Source organism: Microtus oregoni, unplaced genomic scaffold, assembly GCF_018167655.1.
Source record: "Microtus oregoni isolate MIOR12 unplaced genomic scaffold, Mior012 000026F_ref0000081, whole genome shotgun sequence".
NCBI lineage: Eukaryota > Metazoa > Chordata > Mammalia > Rodentia > Cricetidae > Microtus > Microtus oregoni.
In genome coordinates this window covers 385702-403485 of record NW_024543085.1, presented here as the reverse complement: position 1 = coordinate 403485, position 17784 = coordinate 385702, and the positions used below count along the sequence as shown (strand labels likewise).

General features: G+C 36.5%; 1 protein-coding gene across 2 annotated transcripts in view; it reads left to right on the top strand.

Annotated features, from left to right (window-relative positions):
- Positions 1–17784, top strand: part of Krit1 (KRIT1 ankyrin repeat containing) — a 39237-nt gene that overhangs the window by 9296 nt on the left and 12157 nt on the right. For both annotated transcript variants that reach the window (XM_041675718.1, XM_041675717.1), the window contains exons 6-13: positions 272–515; positions 694–809; positions 1004–1147; positions 9257–9413; positions 10023–10130; positions 11981–12137; positions 13658–13809; positions 17523–17689. In XM_041675718.1, the coding sequence (XP_041531652.1) occupies positions 272–515; positions 694–809; positions 1004–1147; positions 9257–9413; positions 10023–10130; positions 11981–12137; positions 13658–13809; positions 17523–17689 (1245 nt within the window). The remainder of the gene's footprint in view (positions 1–271; positions 516–693; positions 810–1003; positions 1148–9256; positions 9414–10022; positions 10131–11980; positions 12138–13657; positions 13810–17522; positions 17690–17784) is intronic.

Below are 17784 nucleotides of genomic sequence, written 5' to 3'. Positions count from 1 at the left end.
TGTCAGTGAACAGTTATAGTCTGTCTTCTGGGTAATATCACATCTCAGGAGGCCCAGTATAGAAGTATTTTATATTTTCTAAAGTTGTTTTATGATTATAATGGCATAGACATTTTAGAATAATTGCTGTGTCTATTGACAAAGCTTTTATTAAATACTTAATACTAAACATATTTTAAAGCTGGACATAATATTAGAATATGTGACATGTCAGAGTTCTAGAGCAGTCTGCCTTTGTCACGTTCACTTTTGCCTTTTTCCTCTCTGCCAGGTGGTTAGATGAACGCCATGCGCAGTCTCACTTTATTCCAGCTTTGTTCCGACCTTCTCCCCTTGAGCGGATAAAGACAAATGTTATAAACCCTGCATATGCAGCTGAATCAGGCCAGACAGAAAACTCACTGCATATGGGCTATAGTGCACTAGAAATAAAAAATAAAATGCTAGCCCTAGAGAAAGCAGACACCTGCATTTACAACCCTTTGTTTGGATCAGAGCTTCAGTACACAAACCGGGTAAGAGATTCAGTTGACTCTTAATTCAAAAGACATTTCGAATATAATAAAAACACATTGGTTGTCATGGAAAACATTAAAATAGTACCAACGCTTTTTATATATATATATATATATATATAATCAAGTATATGAGACTTTTAAGGAGTTTTATTTTAACTTTTTTTTCCTTTTCTAGGTAGACAAAGTGGTAATAAATCCATACTTCGGTCTAGGAGCTCCAGACTACTCAAAAATCCAAATTCCCAAACAGGAAAAATGGCAGCGAAGCATGAGCAGTGTCATGGAAGACAAGTACTGTTTTGGTTTTACTCTAACTGGCTCTCATAACTTGATGTTGAAATGTATGTAGGCAGTAAGTGAGCAGTGTGGTCACGGGCCAACAGCCACACAGTGATAGGTCCTCTTCATAGATGTATCACTTCTGTATGGACGTAATGTGAGTTTCCACAACGTTTATACTATCTTAATTTCTTTTTTATGATTAGAGAACGGCAATGGGTTGATGACTTTCCTTTGCATCGAAATGCCTGTGAAGGAGATTCAGAATTACTAAGCCATCTTCTCAGTAAGGGATTTTCAGTCAACCAACTGGATAATGACCACTGGGCACCCATTCATTATGCATGCTGGTAAATAGATTATTCTTTTTAGGAAAATCGAATTTATGAGTTTTGTTCATGGATCTATTTGCATTCTTATACATGTTGACATCCAGTTATGTTTTAAAACGTGCCATGAAACTTCTAAAAAACTCCATCCTATTCCTTTGTTTTCAGCAAATTGAAGTTGAAAAGGTTTTCCTTATCATCATTATTATTGAATATTATATTGTTATTGTTGGCCCTTTCCTATTGAATTCAGAAAACTAGATTCTCATTCTCATAGTCATGAAATTGTTGATAATTACATAACTGATTCAAACGTCATTTTTCTAATCTGATACAGTTACCACTACCTAACTCATACTTTGTTGTGAAAACTGTATTAAATAGCTAAATAAGAAAAGTTTAAATGTCATACAAAACTCACGTTTATGTAGTTATTATTGTTGTTGTTGGAGCTGGTCTATCTCACACCTTCTTTCCTGTCTTTTCCTGAAAGGGTATTTTTCTGCCTTTGCTTCAAATCAGCCTTCAGCATGTCTTTGGTCTTGACTCAGTGTACCTGGCACCTGCTTGGTACTCGCCTGAGATCTTGTGTTACTTACTCCTTTTTCCCAAATCTAAAATTTTTTACTTTCTTCACCTTTTAAGTTCTGTCCTATTTAAAGTCCAATTAAAAATCTTTTTTTTTCCAAAATACTTTTTAAAATATCCTTGGACTAGTGCTGTATCTTTTTTCTTTTCCAATAATTTTTAAAGAGTGTATACTATTTTGATAATTAAAAATTTGAAGTGCCAGACAGATGGCTCAATAGTTAAGAGGTTTCTGTCAGAGGAGCTGGGTTCCATTCACAATGCCCACAAGGCTGACAGCCATCGGAAATTCTAGATCCAGGAGGTCCAATAAAGGCATTTCATGCAAATGATTCACAGACATATATGTAGGCAAAGTACCCGTACACATAAAACGGAATTTTTTGAGTTGATCTTTTTTTTATTATTATTTTATTACTTAAAAAAAAACCAATCAAAATTCCCACTCTCTCTGTCCTCCCACTCCCCTCTCACTCCCTCCACACACCCTCCCACCCCACCCTTTTCAGTCCTAAGAAAAGTCCACAGCCCTCCCTACTACGTCTAGGTTGAGCAAAGTATACATCCAAAGAGAATAGGATCCCAAGAAGCCAGTACATGCAATAGAAACAAGTCCCAGTGTCACTATCAGTGGCCCCTCAGTCTGCTCCACCTGTCAACAACCTTCAGAGAGACTTGTTTGTTCCCATGCTCATTCACTCCCAGTTCAGTTGGAGAGCTACCATTAGCTCAGGCAAACTGTCTCAGTGGATGAACCCCTAATGGTCTTGAAGTCCTTGCTCATCTCTCACTCCTTCCACTCTTCAACTAGATCTTGGGAGCTCAGTCCAGTGTCCCGATGTGGGTCATTGTCTCTGTTCCCATCTGTTATTGGACGATGGTTCTATGGTGATATTTAAGATAATCATCAGTCTAACTACAGGGTAAGGCCAGTTCAGACACCTTCTCCTCTATTGCTTAGGGTCTTAGCTGGGGTCATGTTTGTGGATTCCTGGCATTTTTCTAGAGCCAGGTTTTTTGCTAACCCAATAATGGCTCCCTCAATCAAGATATCTCTTTCCTTGCTCTCATATCTGTCCTTCCTCCATCTCGACTATCCCATTCCCTCAAGTTCTCCTCAACCTCTCCCCTTCCTTCTACCCCCTGCCCACCATGCACCCAAATTTTTGTCTGTTTCCAATTTCCAGGTAGGTCTATATATGTTTTTTCTTTGAGTTTACCTTACTACTTAGTTTCTCTAGGATCATGAACTATAGGCTCAATGTCCTTTGTTTATGACTATTATCCACTTATGAATGAGTATATACCATATTTGTTTTTTGAGGGGTCTAGGTTACCTCACTCAGGATAGTGTTTTCTAATCCCATCCATTTGCATGCAAAATTCAAGATGTAATTTTTTTTAAACTGCTGAGTAGTATTCTAATGTGTAGATGTGCCACACTTTCTTTATCCATTCTTCAGTTGAAGGGCATCTAGGTTGTTCCCAGGTTCTGGCTATGAACATAGTTGAACAAATGCTTTTGTAGTATGATTGAGCATCTTTTGGGTATATTCCCAAAAGTGGTATTGCTGAATCCTGAGGTAGGTTGATTCCCAGTTTTCTGAGAAACCGCCATACTGATTTCCAAAGTGCTCGCCTCATCACTAGAAAGTTTGCGTTCTCCCCAGCAATGGAGGAGTGTTCCCCTTACTCCACATCCTCTCCAGCATAGGTTATCTTTAGTATTTTTGGTCTTAGCCATTCTGACAGGAGTAAGATGGTATCTCAGAGTTGTTTTGATTTGCATTTCCCTGATAACTAAGGAAGTTGAACATGTTCTTAAGTATCTTTTGGCCATTTGAAATTCTTCTGTTGAGAAATCTCTGTTTAGTTCAGTACACCACTTTTTAATTGGGTCATTTTGAATTTTAATTTCTAATTTCTTGAGTTCTTCATATATTTTGGAGATAGGTCTTTTGTCTGATGTGGGGTTAGTAAAGATTTTTTTTTCCCATTCAGTAGGCTGCCTTTTTGTCTTATTGACTGTGTGCTTTGCTTTCCAGAAGCTTCTCAGTTTCAGGAGGTCCCATTTATTTATTGTTGCTCTTATTGTCTGTGCTACTAGGGTTATATTTAGGAAGTGGTCTCTTGTGTCCATGCTTTGAAGGCTACTTCCCACTTTCTCCTCTATCAGGTTCAGTATGGGCAGATTTGTATTGAGGTCTTTAATCCATTTGGATTTGAGTTTTGTGCATAAATATGGATCTATTTGCATTTTTCTACAGGTTGACATCCAGTTATGCCAGCACCATTTGTTCAAGACATTTTCTTTTTTCCAATGTATAATTTTAGCTTCTTTGTCAAAAATCAGGTGTTCAAAAGTGTGTGGATTAATATCTGGGTCTTCAATTCAATTCCATTGGTCAACATCTCTGTTTTTATGCCAGTACCACGCTGTTTTCATTACTGTAGCTCTGTAATAGAGTTTGATGTCAGGGATGGTAATGCCTCTGGCAGTTCCTTTATTGTACAGGATTGTTTTGGTTATCCTGGGTTTTTTGTTTTTCTATATGAAGTTGACTATTGTTCTTTCAAGGTCTGTGAAGAATTGTGTTGGATTTTTGATGGGGATTGCATTGAATCTATAGATTGCTTTTGGTAGGATTGCCATTTTTACTATGTTGATCCTTCTTATCCAAGAGGATGGGAGATCTTTCCATTTTCGGTTTCTTCTTCAATTTCTTTCTTCAAAGACTTAAAGTTTTTGTCAAATAGGGCTTTCACTTCCTTGGTTAGTGTTACTTCAAGATATTTTATGTGATTTGTGGCTATTGTGAAGGGTGAAATTTTCTGGTTGCTTTCTCAGCCCATTTATTATCTGTGTAAAGAAAGGCTACTGATTTTTTTGAGTTACTCTTTTATCCTGCTACATTACTGAAGGTGTTTATATGGTGTAGAAGTTCCTTGGTAGAATTTTTGTGGTCACATATATAAACTATCATATCACCATCAAATAGTGAGAGTTTGACTTCTTCTTTTCCAATTTGTGTCCCTTGATCTCCTTTTGGTGTCTTATTGCTCTAGCTAGAACCTCAAGCACTATATTGAACAGATATGGAGACAGTGGACAACCTTGTCTTGTTCCTGATTTCAGTGGGAGTTTCTCTCCATTTAGTTTGATGTTGGCTGTTGGCTTGCTGTAGATTTCCTTTATTATGTTTAGGTATGTTCCTTTTATTCCTACTCTCTTGAAGACTTTTATCATGAAGAGATGTCATTTTGTCGAAGGCTTTTTCAGCATCTAATGAGATGATCATGTGGGGTTTTGTTTTGCTTTTCCAGTTTCTTTATATGGTGGATTTCATTGACAGATTTTCATATGTTGAACCTTCCCTGCATCCCTGGGATGAAGTCGATTTGGTCATAATGGATGATTTTTCTGATGTATTCTTGGATTCGGTTTGCTAGTCTTTTATTGAATATTTTTGCATCAATATTCACGAGTGACATTGGTCTGTAATTCTCCTTTTTAATCATATCTGTGTGTGGTCTGGATATCAGAGTAATTGTAGCCTCATAAAAAGAGTTTGGTAATGTTAATTCTGTTTCTATTGTGTGGAACAACTTGAGAAGTATTGGTAGTTCTTCTTTGAAAATCTTGTAGAATTCTGCACTGAAATCATCTTTTTGGTTGGACTTTTTTTGTTTGGGAGACTTTTGATGAATGTTTCTATTTCTTTACTAATTGTAGGTCTACTTAATTTCTTGATTTAATTTTGTTAAGTGGTATTTATCCAGAAAATTGTCCATTTCCTTTACCTTTTCCAATTTTGTAGAGTCCAGGTTTTCAAAGTATGCCCTGATTTTTCTGGATTTCCTCTGTCTCTGTTGTTATGTCTCCCATTTCATTTCTGATTTTGTTAATTTGGATATTCTGTCTCTTTTGTTTAGTTTGATAAAGGTTAGTCTCTTTTATTGATTTTTCTCAAAGAACCAACTCTTTTCATTGATTTTTTTTTTATTGTTTTCTTTGTTTCTTTCTGATGATTTTGGCTCTCAATTTGATTATTTCCTGTCTTCTAGTCTTCCTGGGTCAGTTTGCTTATTTTGGTTTTAGAGTTTTCAGGTGTTCTGTTAACTCACTATTGTGGGCTTTTTCCAGTTTATTTATGTAGGCTTTTAGTGCAATGAGCTTTCCTCTTAAACTGCTTTTATTGTGTCCCATAAATTTGGGTATGTTGTATGGGCATTTTCATTGAATTTTAGGAAGTCTTTAATTTCTTCCTTTATTTCTTCCTTGATCCATTGGTGATTCAGGTTAGGATTATTTAATTTCCATGTGTTTGTGGGCTTTCTGAAATTAGTGTTGCGGTTGAATTTTAACCCTAAGCAATGGTGATACTTTGGGTTATTCCAATTGTTTTGTATCTGTTGAGGTTTGCTTTGTTACCTAGAATGTGGTCAGTTTTGAGGAAGGTTCCATGAGGGTCTGAGAAAAGGATATATTCTTTTATGTTTGTATGAAATGTTCTATGATGTTGTTTCTCTGTTAAAATATCTGGCAGAGCTGTTCAGTAGTAAGAATGGGGTATTGAAGTCTTCCACTATTAGTGTGTGGGGTTTAAAGTATGATTTAAGCGTTAGTAGTGTTTCTTTTACATATGAGGGTGCTCTTGTATTGAGGACATGGATGTTCAGTATTGGTTTCCTCTTCATGGATTTTTCCTGTGACTAATATGAAATGTCCTTCTTTGTTCTCTTTTGATTGATTTTAGTTTGAAGTCTATTTTTGATAGATATTAAGATAGCTAGACCATCTATTTCTTAGGACCATTTGATTGGAAAATTTTTTCTCAACCGTTTTCTCTGAGGTGATGTCTGTATTTGAGGTTGAGGTATGTTTCTTAAATGCAGCAGAAGGATGGATTCTGTTTTCATATCCATTTTGTTAGCCTGTGTCTTATTATAGGTGAGTCAAGTCTATTTTAAGAAATGTTTATGACCAGTGATTGTTATTTGTTGTTGATTATGTTTTGTGTGCATTTCCCCCTTCTTTGGGATATACTTCATCAATTTTCTGTTTTTGCAGATGTAACTAACTTCCTTGGGTTGGAGTTTTCCTTCCAGTACTTTGTTTAGGACTGGGTTTGTGACTAGGTATTGGTTAAATCTGGTTATGTCATGAAATATCTTGTTTTGTTTTGCTATGGCAATTGAAAGTTTTGCTAGGTATAGTAGTCTGGGCTGGCATCTGTGGTCTCTTAATGTCTACATAACTCTTGACCAGGACCTTCTGGCTTTCATTGTTGCCATTGACAAGTCAGGTATAATTCTGATAGGTCTGCCTTTATCTGTTACTTGGCCTTTTTGCTTTGCAGCTCTTAATATTCTTTCTTCTGTATGTTTAGTGTTTTGATTATTATTTGACAAGGAGACTTTTTTTTCTTGGTCTAGTCTATTTGGTGTTCTGTAAGCTTCTTGTATCTTGATATGCATATCTTTCTTTAGGTTGGGAAAGTTTTCTTCTATCATTTTTGTGGAATATATTTTCTGTGCTTTTGAGTTGAACTTCTTCTATCTCTATTATACTTAGGTTTGATCTTTTCATGTTGTCCCATATATCCTGTATATTTTGGGTTAAGCTTGTGTTAAATTTAATGTTTTCTTTGACTGGTGAGTCTTCAGCACTTGAGATTTTTGTCTTCCATCTCTTGTATTCTGCTGCTTATGTTGCACTTGTGCTTCCTGATCATTTTACTATATTTTCTGTTCCCAGAGTTCCCTCGGTTTGTGTTTTCTTTGTTATCTCTATTTTGTGTTTGTAGCCTTTAATTATTTCTTTCAACTGTTTGGTTGCTTTTTCTTGGTTTTCTTTAAGGGATTTATTTATTTCTTCTGATTTTTTTTGTTTGTCTTTTCCTCCAGTTTTTTTGAGAAAATTTTTTTATTTTTTCTTTAAGGGCCTCAAACATGCTCCTAAAGTTATCTTTTAGGTCATTTACTTCTGCTACATCTGTACTGTGGTGTTCATCCTGCTTTTTTGTAGCCACTAGTTTATATTGGTTTCATGTTCATCTTTGTGGTGTTGGGTGTGTTTTTACCTTGTCTACTCATCTTTTTCTCTGATTGATGTAGTTGGGGTCTAGTCTCTGGTGATTGCTCTTTCAGGTTCCAGTGGATCCAAGGCTCAGATGGTTGTTCCTGGTGGTGGAGTCAGGGCCATGGTTTCAGTCACTTGACATTCCTGGAAGTTGCTTGACTCTCCCAGTAATCACTCTACAATCCTGGAGGTTGTTTGGGCCTATACCCAAGAAGGTCACTTGCTTGGGCCGGCTCCTGCTGAGGTTGCTGGCTTGGGCCTACTCCGATGGAGGTTGCTGGCTTGGGCCTACTCCGATGGATGTTGCTGGCTTGGGCCTACTCTGGTGGAGGTTGCTGCCTTGCGCCTACTCTGATGGAGGTTGCTGGCTTGGGCCTACTCCGATGGAGGTTGCTGGCTTGGGCCTACTCCGATGGAGGTTGCTGGCTTGGGTCTACTCCGATGGAGGTTGCTGGCTTGGGTCTACTCTGGTGGAGGTTGCTGGCTTGGGCCTACTCCGATGGAGGTTGCTGGCTTGGGCCTACTCTGGTGGAGGTTGCTGGCTTGAGTCTACTCTGGTGGAGGTTGCTGGCTTGGGCCTACTCCGATGGAGGTTGCTGGCTTGGGCCTACTCTGGTGGAGGTTGCTGGCTTGGGCCTACTCCGTTGGAGGTTGCTGGCTTGGGTCTCCTCTTGTGGAGGTTGCTGGCTTGGGCCTACTCTTGTGGAGGTCGCTGGCTCAGTCCTGCTCTGGTTGAGGTCCTTGGTTCAGGTCTACTCCTGTGGATGCTCCTAGCTTGGGCCTGCTCCTGCAGAGGTCGCTGGCTCTGGCCAGGCCCCACAAAGGTCGCTGGCTCAGGCCTGCTCCCACAGAAGTAGCTGGCCTTGGCTTGGTCCTGTCGAGGTGGCTTGCTTGGTCCTGCTTTGTGGAGGTCGCTGGCTTAGGCCTGGTCCCTTGGAGATTGCTCCCTTGTACCTACTCTGGCTAAGGGCACTGGCTCAGGCCTGCTCTGGCCTGGCCCTATGGAGGTTACTGGCTTGGGCCTGCTTCTGCCGGTGTTTCTGTTCAGGCCTGGTCCTGCAGAGGTCCTGTACTTTTTTTTTTTTTTTTTGAGTCTGTCCTGGAACTTTTTCTGTAGACCAGGCTGGCCTCAAACTACAGAGATCTGCCTGCCTCTCCCTCCTGAGTGCTGGGGTTAAAGATGTGCACCACCACCACCTGGCTAACTTTTGTACTTTATGGGATAATGATGCCATCTTTTTCCTCTTGTTTTGAGAATATATTTCTCTTACTTGGTCAGAAATTGAAATAATTAAATTGAATCACAGTAATACATAAAAATATTTGCAAGCATTCTAGATACTTTGGTATCTTAATACATTATTCATTTGTTCTCTAGATTTCCCTCACATATCTTGTAAAATTTGAATTTTGAAGCATTTCAAATGGAGTTTTTTATGTATATTTTATTATTTTTATAGGTATGGGAAAATTGAGGCCACTCGCATATTACTAGAGAAAGGAAAGTGCAATCCAAACCTTTTAAATGGGCAGCTCAGCTCACCTCTTCACTTCGCTGCTGGAGGGGGACATGCAGAAATAGTACAGATCCTCCTAACCCACCCAGACATTGACAGAGTAAGTTATTTTCTGTTTTTATATTTTAATGCTCAGCAACTAACAAGTAGTAATACAAAAGTATTTTATTGTATACTAATCAAGTCAACTAAAAACAACAAATTTTACTTTATAGAGTATAATGCATGTGTTAACTGTGATTAACATAAGTTTTGAATTATTATGATAAAGAATACTTCACATAAAATGTATTATTTTAACAACATAAATGCAAAGTTTATAACATTCAGTACATTTGTGTTGTTATATATAGTCATTACATATATCTCTACAAAATATATAAAGTTTATTCTATATCTTATTTCCCCCCGAATGTCTTAAAGAAAACCATTTACCCATTTTCTAGAATTTGTACTAATAATCATTTGATAAAAAGGAAAGTAAAATTGTGGAAACCTTTCTTAAATCTATAACTGAACTTTTACAAAACATAATCCTACTAATGCTTTGAATTTTGTAGCTTTTCTATTTTTTTAGTATATACTAAGTATGGTTAATATTTACTTAATCTTTAACCAGAGTATTTGTATAATGTTTTAATTGAATAACATTCCTTCAGAACAACATGTATTTGTAATATCTTTTCGTCCATTGCTTCCTCCATTCTAGCACATAACAGACCAACAAGGAAGATCCCCATTAAATATTTGTGAAGAAAACAAACAAAATAACTGGGAAGAAGCTGCAAAATTATTGAAAGAAGCCATAAACAAACCTGTAAGAATTGTCTGAATAGCAAAGGCAAATGTTGTATTTGCTGTTGTTTGTTCCACTCTTTACTCTCTTGGGGGCCCACTATCCAGGTCCCAAATAAATACACACATGGTCTTCTTCTTTCTTATCAATGCCCGGCCTTAGCTTAGCTTGTTTTTAACTAGCTTTTCTTAAAAGTTATGCTGTCTAACTTTTGCCTCTGGGCTTTTACCTTTCTCTATTTCTGTATAATGTTTCTTTTACTCTTACTCCATGACTTGCTGGGTAGCTGGGTTACTGGCCCATGGTGTTTTCCTCTCCTTGTTCTATTGTGCTCCTTCTTTTCCCTCCAGATTTCTCTACCTATTTATACTCTCTGCCTGCCAACCCCTCCTATCCTTTTTCATGCCTTGCTATTGCCCATTCAGGTGTTTTAGACAGGCAAAGAATCACAGCTCCACAGAGTTAAACAAATGCAACATAAAAAAATGCAACACATCTTTGCATCAAATTATGTGTGATTGTATTTAACATGTTTATTGTAAGTAGTTCTGCTCACTGGTGTGTTTTACCCCAGCAACGTTTGTGTAACAGCAGTATTATATACCATTCATTAATAGTCTTCAGCAAGTTAAGTGTATAAAATCTCATTTTCTTCTCTGCAGAGGTGAAATAGATGACTTCCTAGTTTTGTGTATATGTGTGTGCATGCATGTATACATGTGTGTAGTTGTTTGTGCTCTAGAGACCAGAGAATAATGTTAGGAAGTCTTTCTACTTCTCCACTTGTGTTTTTTTTTTTTTTTTTTTTTTTGATACTGGGTCTCTAACTAAAACTAAAGCCAACCATTTTGTCTAACTTCCAGGACCCTCCTCTCTTCCCTCCTCTATCCCACCAACTCTGGGATTATAGACACAGACAGCCATTCCCAGTTTTTATGTGAGTGCTGGGGATTTAAATGTAGATCTTCTTGCTTTCACAGCAAGTGAGCCATATTCTTAGCCCTTTCCTGCTTTTTTGTTTTTTATTAAGCTAGCTCAATAGAGACCTCCTTATGTTTTCCTTCTCTATCATTCAGTTTCTAATGATACAGTCAGATAACATTTTCTGGCCTAACTTTTATATTGTGAATGTGATCAAATGAATCGGATACTTTTAATCCAAAATGTACTGGCCTGTCGGTTACTTGGGAGATAAGCTGCCTCCTTAACAGTACAAATCTATCGATAATGCTACTGCTATTTGGGGGTTTTGTGAACTTGAGGAAGGAAATTAATTCAAAATCCAATATTCCATGACTTTCAAAGTCTTCCATCATGAACTTCTCTTAGCATAAGTTATTGTTAATACACATTTCCTCAGTGCAATTTATGCCCTACTTCTCATGAGGTTCTTAGATTTCATTCCAAGTTTATATTTCCCGTGGCATTACATTGTATATTCAATACTCTATAAACTGTATTTTACAAAAGACAGTAATAAAGATTTTCCTTGATTTGATCATGGAACATTCAGAAGAAAATTTAGACTGTAATAGAAGTAATAGTTTTCTAAATATTGTCAGCCTGTTCTTGTTTGAAGTAAGTTTTTGATAGTTCCCACATTAGACATCCATATTATGAAGGATATGAAGTTGGGCATAAAGTATCTTATGGCATTGTGATACATAATTATTATTAATGTGTATGTGAGTGTGCCTGCATGTGTTTGTGAGTGTCGATAGGGACCAGAAGACCAAGGTAGGTGCAGGATCCAAACTCCAGTCCTCTGCCGGAATAGCAAGTGCTCTTGATGCTCTTGACTGCTGAGCCATCTCTTCAGCCTCAAGATTTGTAATTTTCAAGTAGCTTAGATGACTTTTCTTTTTTTCCAGTATGAAAAAGTTCGAATTTACAGAATGGATGGGTCCTACCGTTCTGTTGAACTAAAGCATGGCAATAATACCACAGCGCAGCAGATAATGGAAGGAATGCGACTCTCTCAAGAAACTCAGCAGTGTTTCACTATTTGGATCTGTTCAGAAAACCTTAGTAAGGAAACTTGGGATGGAGAAGTATTTTACTGTTTAAACCTCATTGTTCCTTTTTGGAAGTGGGCTAGTTGTAGCACAATTAATGAAAACTAAGAGACATAAATTGGGGTTCATCCTGAAGGTCAGAAAAACAAAGCATCCAGTTACTGGCTCTTACCTCTTCCTCAGTCTGAAATGGCGATCCTGCCTCAAGGAATCTCAGAATGAGACTGTCTGAGAGCTCTCTCCTCCCATCTTATATTCCCCTCTAGGGCTGGGATTAAAGGCTTGCACCACTATTGCCCAAATTCTGTGACAAACTAGTGTGGCTACTGGGATTAAAGGTGTGTGTCACCACTGCCTGGTCTATAAGACTGACCAGGGTGGCTGTTTTACTCTCTCATCTTCAGGCAAGCTTTATTTATTAAAATAGGAATGAAATATCTCTACAACTAGTAAACTTGAGTATAGCATTATCATTATTAAACTGCTGAAATGGGCAGGATTCTATCCCCTGTGTTTAGTCAAGCATTTAAAAGTTTACTACTGTGATAACCCAGTTAGTATGCTATGAACAGTAGAATTCATACAATTTGCCTTTATTTTCAGTGTTTCTCTCAAAGTGATTGAAATATTTCTTTGTTTTCTGTCAAACCTTTTTATTTAAAATCACCTTAATGTCAGTGTATATTTATCTTTCCAAATTTACTATAAATACTTAAAGAATTTAATTAAATGGATGGTGGTTATCTATGTTTAGCACCAAATCATACTGATTATTCTTAATTCAGTAAGCTATAATGGAACTAAGAATTTAATATATATTAATATATTTCATTTATATTTACATATTTCATTTATGCAAAATTATCTGCAATTTTTTCCATTCTTATTTGTCAAGCCAGGACTTCCAAATACTAAGAATCAAATGCTATTCTACTGATTCACATCCCAAACACAAGAAATATTCTTTATTTTTATTTCATTTTTGGAGATAGGATTTCATGTAACTCAGGCTGGTCACACTTGCTATTTAACTGAGGATAACTTTGAACTTGTGTTCTTCTCCTACCTCCCAAGTGCTGGGATTATAGTCTTGTGCCGTTATACCTTTCTCCCATTCTTTTTGGAGGGATGCTCAGCCTAGATATAGCTGGGAGGGCCTTGGTCCTGCTTCAGAGGGAAGTGTCAGACTTTGTTCACTCCACTTGGGAAGCCTCACCTTCTCTGAGGAGTTGATGGGGGGCTGGGGTGGGGTGAAGGTGGGGGAGTGGGATAAGAGGAGGGAGAAGGCACTGGGAGAGGTATGTAAAATGAGAAAAGATTGTCTTTAAAAAAATAAATTTAATTAGAAATTATGTTCTTAAAAGCAGGCAATAATCCACAAATGGCTAGTAATAATTATTAAACACTGATTTAAATTTAGGTCTATAAACAGTCTACTACTTAGGCACATATAGTTTAATGGAAAGTTTCTATGCATTGATATAATGGATTTGTTTTTACAGTGTCATTTATAAAAGAAAAGCTCTTTTTCAGGCCTTCAGTTCAAGCCTTATCATAAACCCTTGCAACAAGTTCGTGACTGGCCAGAAATACTTACTGAGTTGACTAATTTGGATCCACAAAGAGAAACACCACAGCTTTTTCTAAGAAGAGATGTGGGACTTCCTTTAGAAGTTGAGAAAAAGGTTTGCTTAGAAATCTTTAGTTATTTGAATACACAGATTCTATAGATCCCATTGCAGATAGTAGAGGTAGAAACTGTGCTGTTCCTGGACTAGGAGTCTTTCCTTCTTTTGCCTTCTTTTAATCTTTGTATCACATCATAAGTGGGAGTTTCAGTTGGTCTGTATACAAGCTTGGTGTTTTTCATTATTTTTGTTTTTGTTTTGTTTTTTCTTTTATTTCCATTACCTTAACAAATACATTTTTTTCCTTGTAAAATAAGGAAATGAGCAACTACAGAGATAGTTTATACAGAAATTAACTTTTTAAGACTGGGAATCAATTTTGTGAATTTCAAAGATGATGTAGGAAATAATAGGATGGAAAAAAAAAACCCTTCAAAGCCCTGGGTAAAGAATAGAATTTTTGCAAAATGGATTTAATAATGTTATCCTAAGCAGTAAGAAAGCAACCATTCTTGACATAAGAACAGAATTTAAACTTGATCAGTCTTTTCCAAGCAAGTTTGTTTGAATTGAAGTACTGTAGATTTAGAGAAAATGAGATGTCAAGACAATAAATTGGCAAAGAAGAAACTTAAGAGAGAAATTATAGCAAACTAGGTATATTAGCCTACTAGTATCTATAAAAACTTAAAAATAACTGCTAGATCACATAATATTGTTAAAGAAAAATAAATTCAATTTATTATTATTAATAAATCCATAACTATTTGTATAAAAAGAATATTAACAGACAAGGTTGAGCAAGTGTCAGTTATGTCCAAACTCCCTAAGCATTTTTAGTTATATTATCTTGATATTATAAAGCCAAAGTATTGATACTATAAAGCAAAAGTAAATTTGGTCCTCTCAGATGAATATGCTCTGAATTAGATAAAAGTGTTTATGAAGTACAACAAACATTGATAGTGAACATGTGTTAGAATTATATTAATTGAATGAATTGGTGGTGGGGATGGTTATCTCAGTGATGCAGAAAAGACATTTGTAAAACGCAGTGCCATTTCAGGAGACTGGAACAAGGGAGAATGTGCGCTTTCACCCCTGCAATGCAGCACTAGTGTGGAAATCCCACACATCATAGTTAGAAAACAAAATGAAATAGATTTTCAGACTATTTGCAAGTGATATGATCTTATGTGTAGGAAATCCTTAATAATCCACTGGATAATTACCCAAACTAGTTAGTAAATTAGTTTGGAAAAGTTACAGGGTACAAACTCAACACACAAAAATTACTTATATTTCTGTATACCAACAAACATAAAAACATTCAGAGCTGCAGAGAAAGTAGCTCTGAGTTCAGTCCCCAGTACCCATACAACAAGCTAGGCATGGAGGAACTTACTTATGATCCCAACTCTGGGGAGGAGAAACATGGATCCCTAGGACTTGCTGACCAGCCAAGCTAGCCTAATAAGGAACCAAGGTCTTAGTGAAATACCCTGTCACAAAAATCAAGGTTGACACTTCCCAAGGAATGACACCTGAGGTTGAACTCTGGCCTTCATTTACACGAACACACACACACACACACGATGATGATGATGATGATGAATTTAATAGATTCTTTAACTGAATGACTCAAAAAATTGAAATACACAGAAATAATTTCTAACACAGTCCAAGATTCATACGTAAAAAATGTGTGCTGGCAAAATGGCACTGTGAATATAGGTGCTTGCTGCTAAGCCTGGTATTTTGAGTTCAGTCTTCAGAAGCCATGCTGTGGTAGGTGAAACTTGACTTCTACATATTTTCTACATACACACATAATAAATAAATAAATATGAAGAAAAGGTTTCAATGAAAATATAAAACATTGCTGAAAAAAACAGTAAGACCTAAATAACTACAAAGATATCCATCCCATGTTCAATGACAAAGATATTTTATGTTTAGCTGACAGCAAATTGACCTACATATTTGGTGATGTAAAGGAAAGTATGTCTATTCAAATAGTACAATCATGAGGAAAGAATAAAGTTTGGGGTATTCACACTTCAAACATGCTACAAAGCTGTAGTAACTAAAAACATTGTGATATTAACATAAATTTGAGCGTATATACACCAGAAGATTAGAAATGGAAGTCCAGAAACAGACCAATAAATATATCTATGTCCCCATGATTTATTGACAAGCATGACAAATCCATGTGATGGAGAAAGAGTAGTTTCTAAGGTGACACTGGGATAGCTATGTACACTTATAAGTACTTAGAAAATTGCTTAGAAAATTTTAACAGTTTTTTTTTAAATCTATGTATGTGCTTGGGAAATGAACCCATGTGAAAGAGAGGCGCAGTCGTGCATATGTGTAATCTCAGCTCTCCCATGATGTAATGGATGACAGAGAGAGTCAGATAATCCCTGAGTGTTCACAGGTCAAACACCCTGGTGTGTGCACTGGCAAACAACTAGAGACCCTGTGTCAAACAAGGTAGAAAACAGAGACCAACTCTTCAAGTTGTTCTCTGACCTCACGTTCTTGTCTGCACTCATGAACATAGACACACAGAATGTGGGGCAGGACTATGTATGCATTGACATTTGATGAAGTAATTCTACTTGTAGGTATATACTTGAAAGGGCTGAAAACAGGAACTGGGACAATTAACTGATATCGTTTAGTGCGTTTTATTCATAATTTAAAAGTTGGAAGCAACCTAAGTGTTGAGTAATGAGGGGGGCAAGAAAATGCAATAAATATATACATAATATGCAATGATTAAAAGAAATTAATTTGCAATATATGATACATGAGTGATCCTTGAAAACATTCTAAATTAATAAGAAAGACCAAAGGGTAAATGCTATATTATTACATTTATGTTAATTAAAGCATGTAAATTTATAAAACCAGAAAACACATTAGAAACTACTAAAGTCCTTATGTTGGGGCTATCAGGAGGGTTCTTTTGTTGTGTTTTATTTGATTGGGTTCTGGGGATTGGACCTGACTTCTTTTGCCAGCTGAACATTAGCACTACTGATGAACTACATCCAGCTCAGACATTCATTTTTTCAGAGGTTCTGTTCGAGTAGTGTAAAGTCCTTGGCAATAGTGATGAGGGCATACCACAATACTGAGAATATAATTAATGGCATTAGATTTCATACTTACGAATGATTAAAATAGCAATTTTATGATATATATATATTACCACAATTTAAAAAATTTATTAGATTTTTAAAAACTGTAAGTAAAGCTGGGCAGTGGTGGCGCACGCCTTTATTCCCAGTACTCAGAAGGCAGAAGCAGGTGGAGCTCTGGTCTACAGAGCAAGTTCCAGGACAGGCTCCAAAACTACACAGAGAAACCCTGTCTCGGAAAACTAAAAACAAACAAACAAAAAAGCTAAGTAATCTAAGTATACTAAGTCTATCTTCTTGACTTGTGATATTTTAAAAAGTCATCTGGGAGAGAAAAGGAGGAATAAAAATCATAGATATTAAATTTTGTGGTTAGAAAAAGTAGATTCATAAAAGGAAACAAGGTTTTACCAAATTCTGAAGTCAGAATGTCACATAATGCAGTATCTTTGTCCTTTCATTCATATAATTGAGAAGTTTCTAACTGCACTCTGAAAAACGGGAGAATTGCATTGATTGGTTGGCATCATAATTTTAGGATGAAACAGCCTGATTTTATTAGTATATTTTTAAGTAAATTATATGTTATTAATCAAATTATACATTTTTCCCTTTAAGATTGAAGACCCACTAGCTATTCTTATTCTCTTTGATGAAGCCAGATACAATTTATTGAAGGGATTTTATACAGCTCCTGATGCTAAACTGATAACACTAGCAAGTCTGCTGTTACAAATAGTTTATGGGAATTATGAGAGTAAGAAACACAAACAAGGTTTCTTAAAGTAAGTATTTGATACAGTGCATGATTTATAATATACTCAAGATTCTCTTTAGCTAACACAATTTTAATATTACTGGCCAGGCATGGTGGCACCTA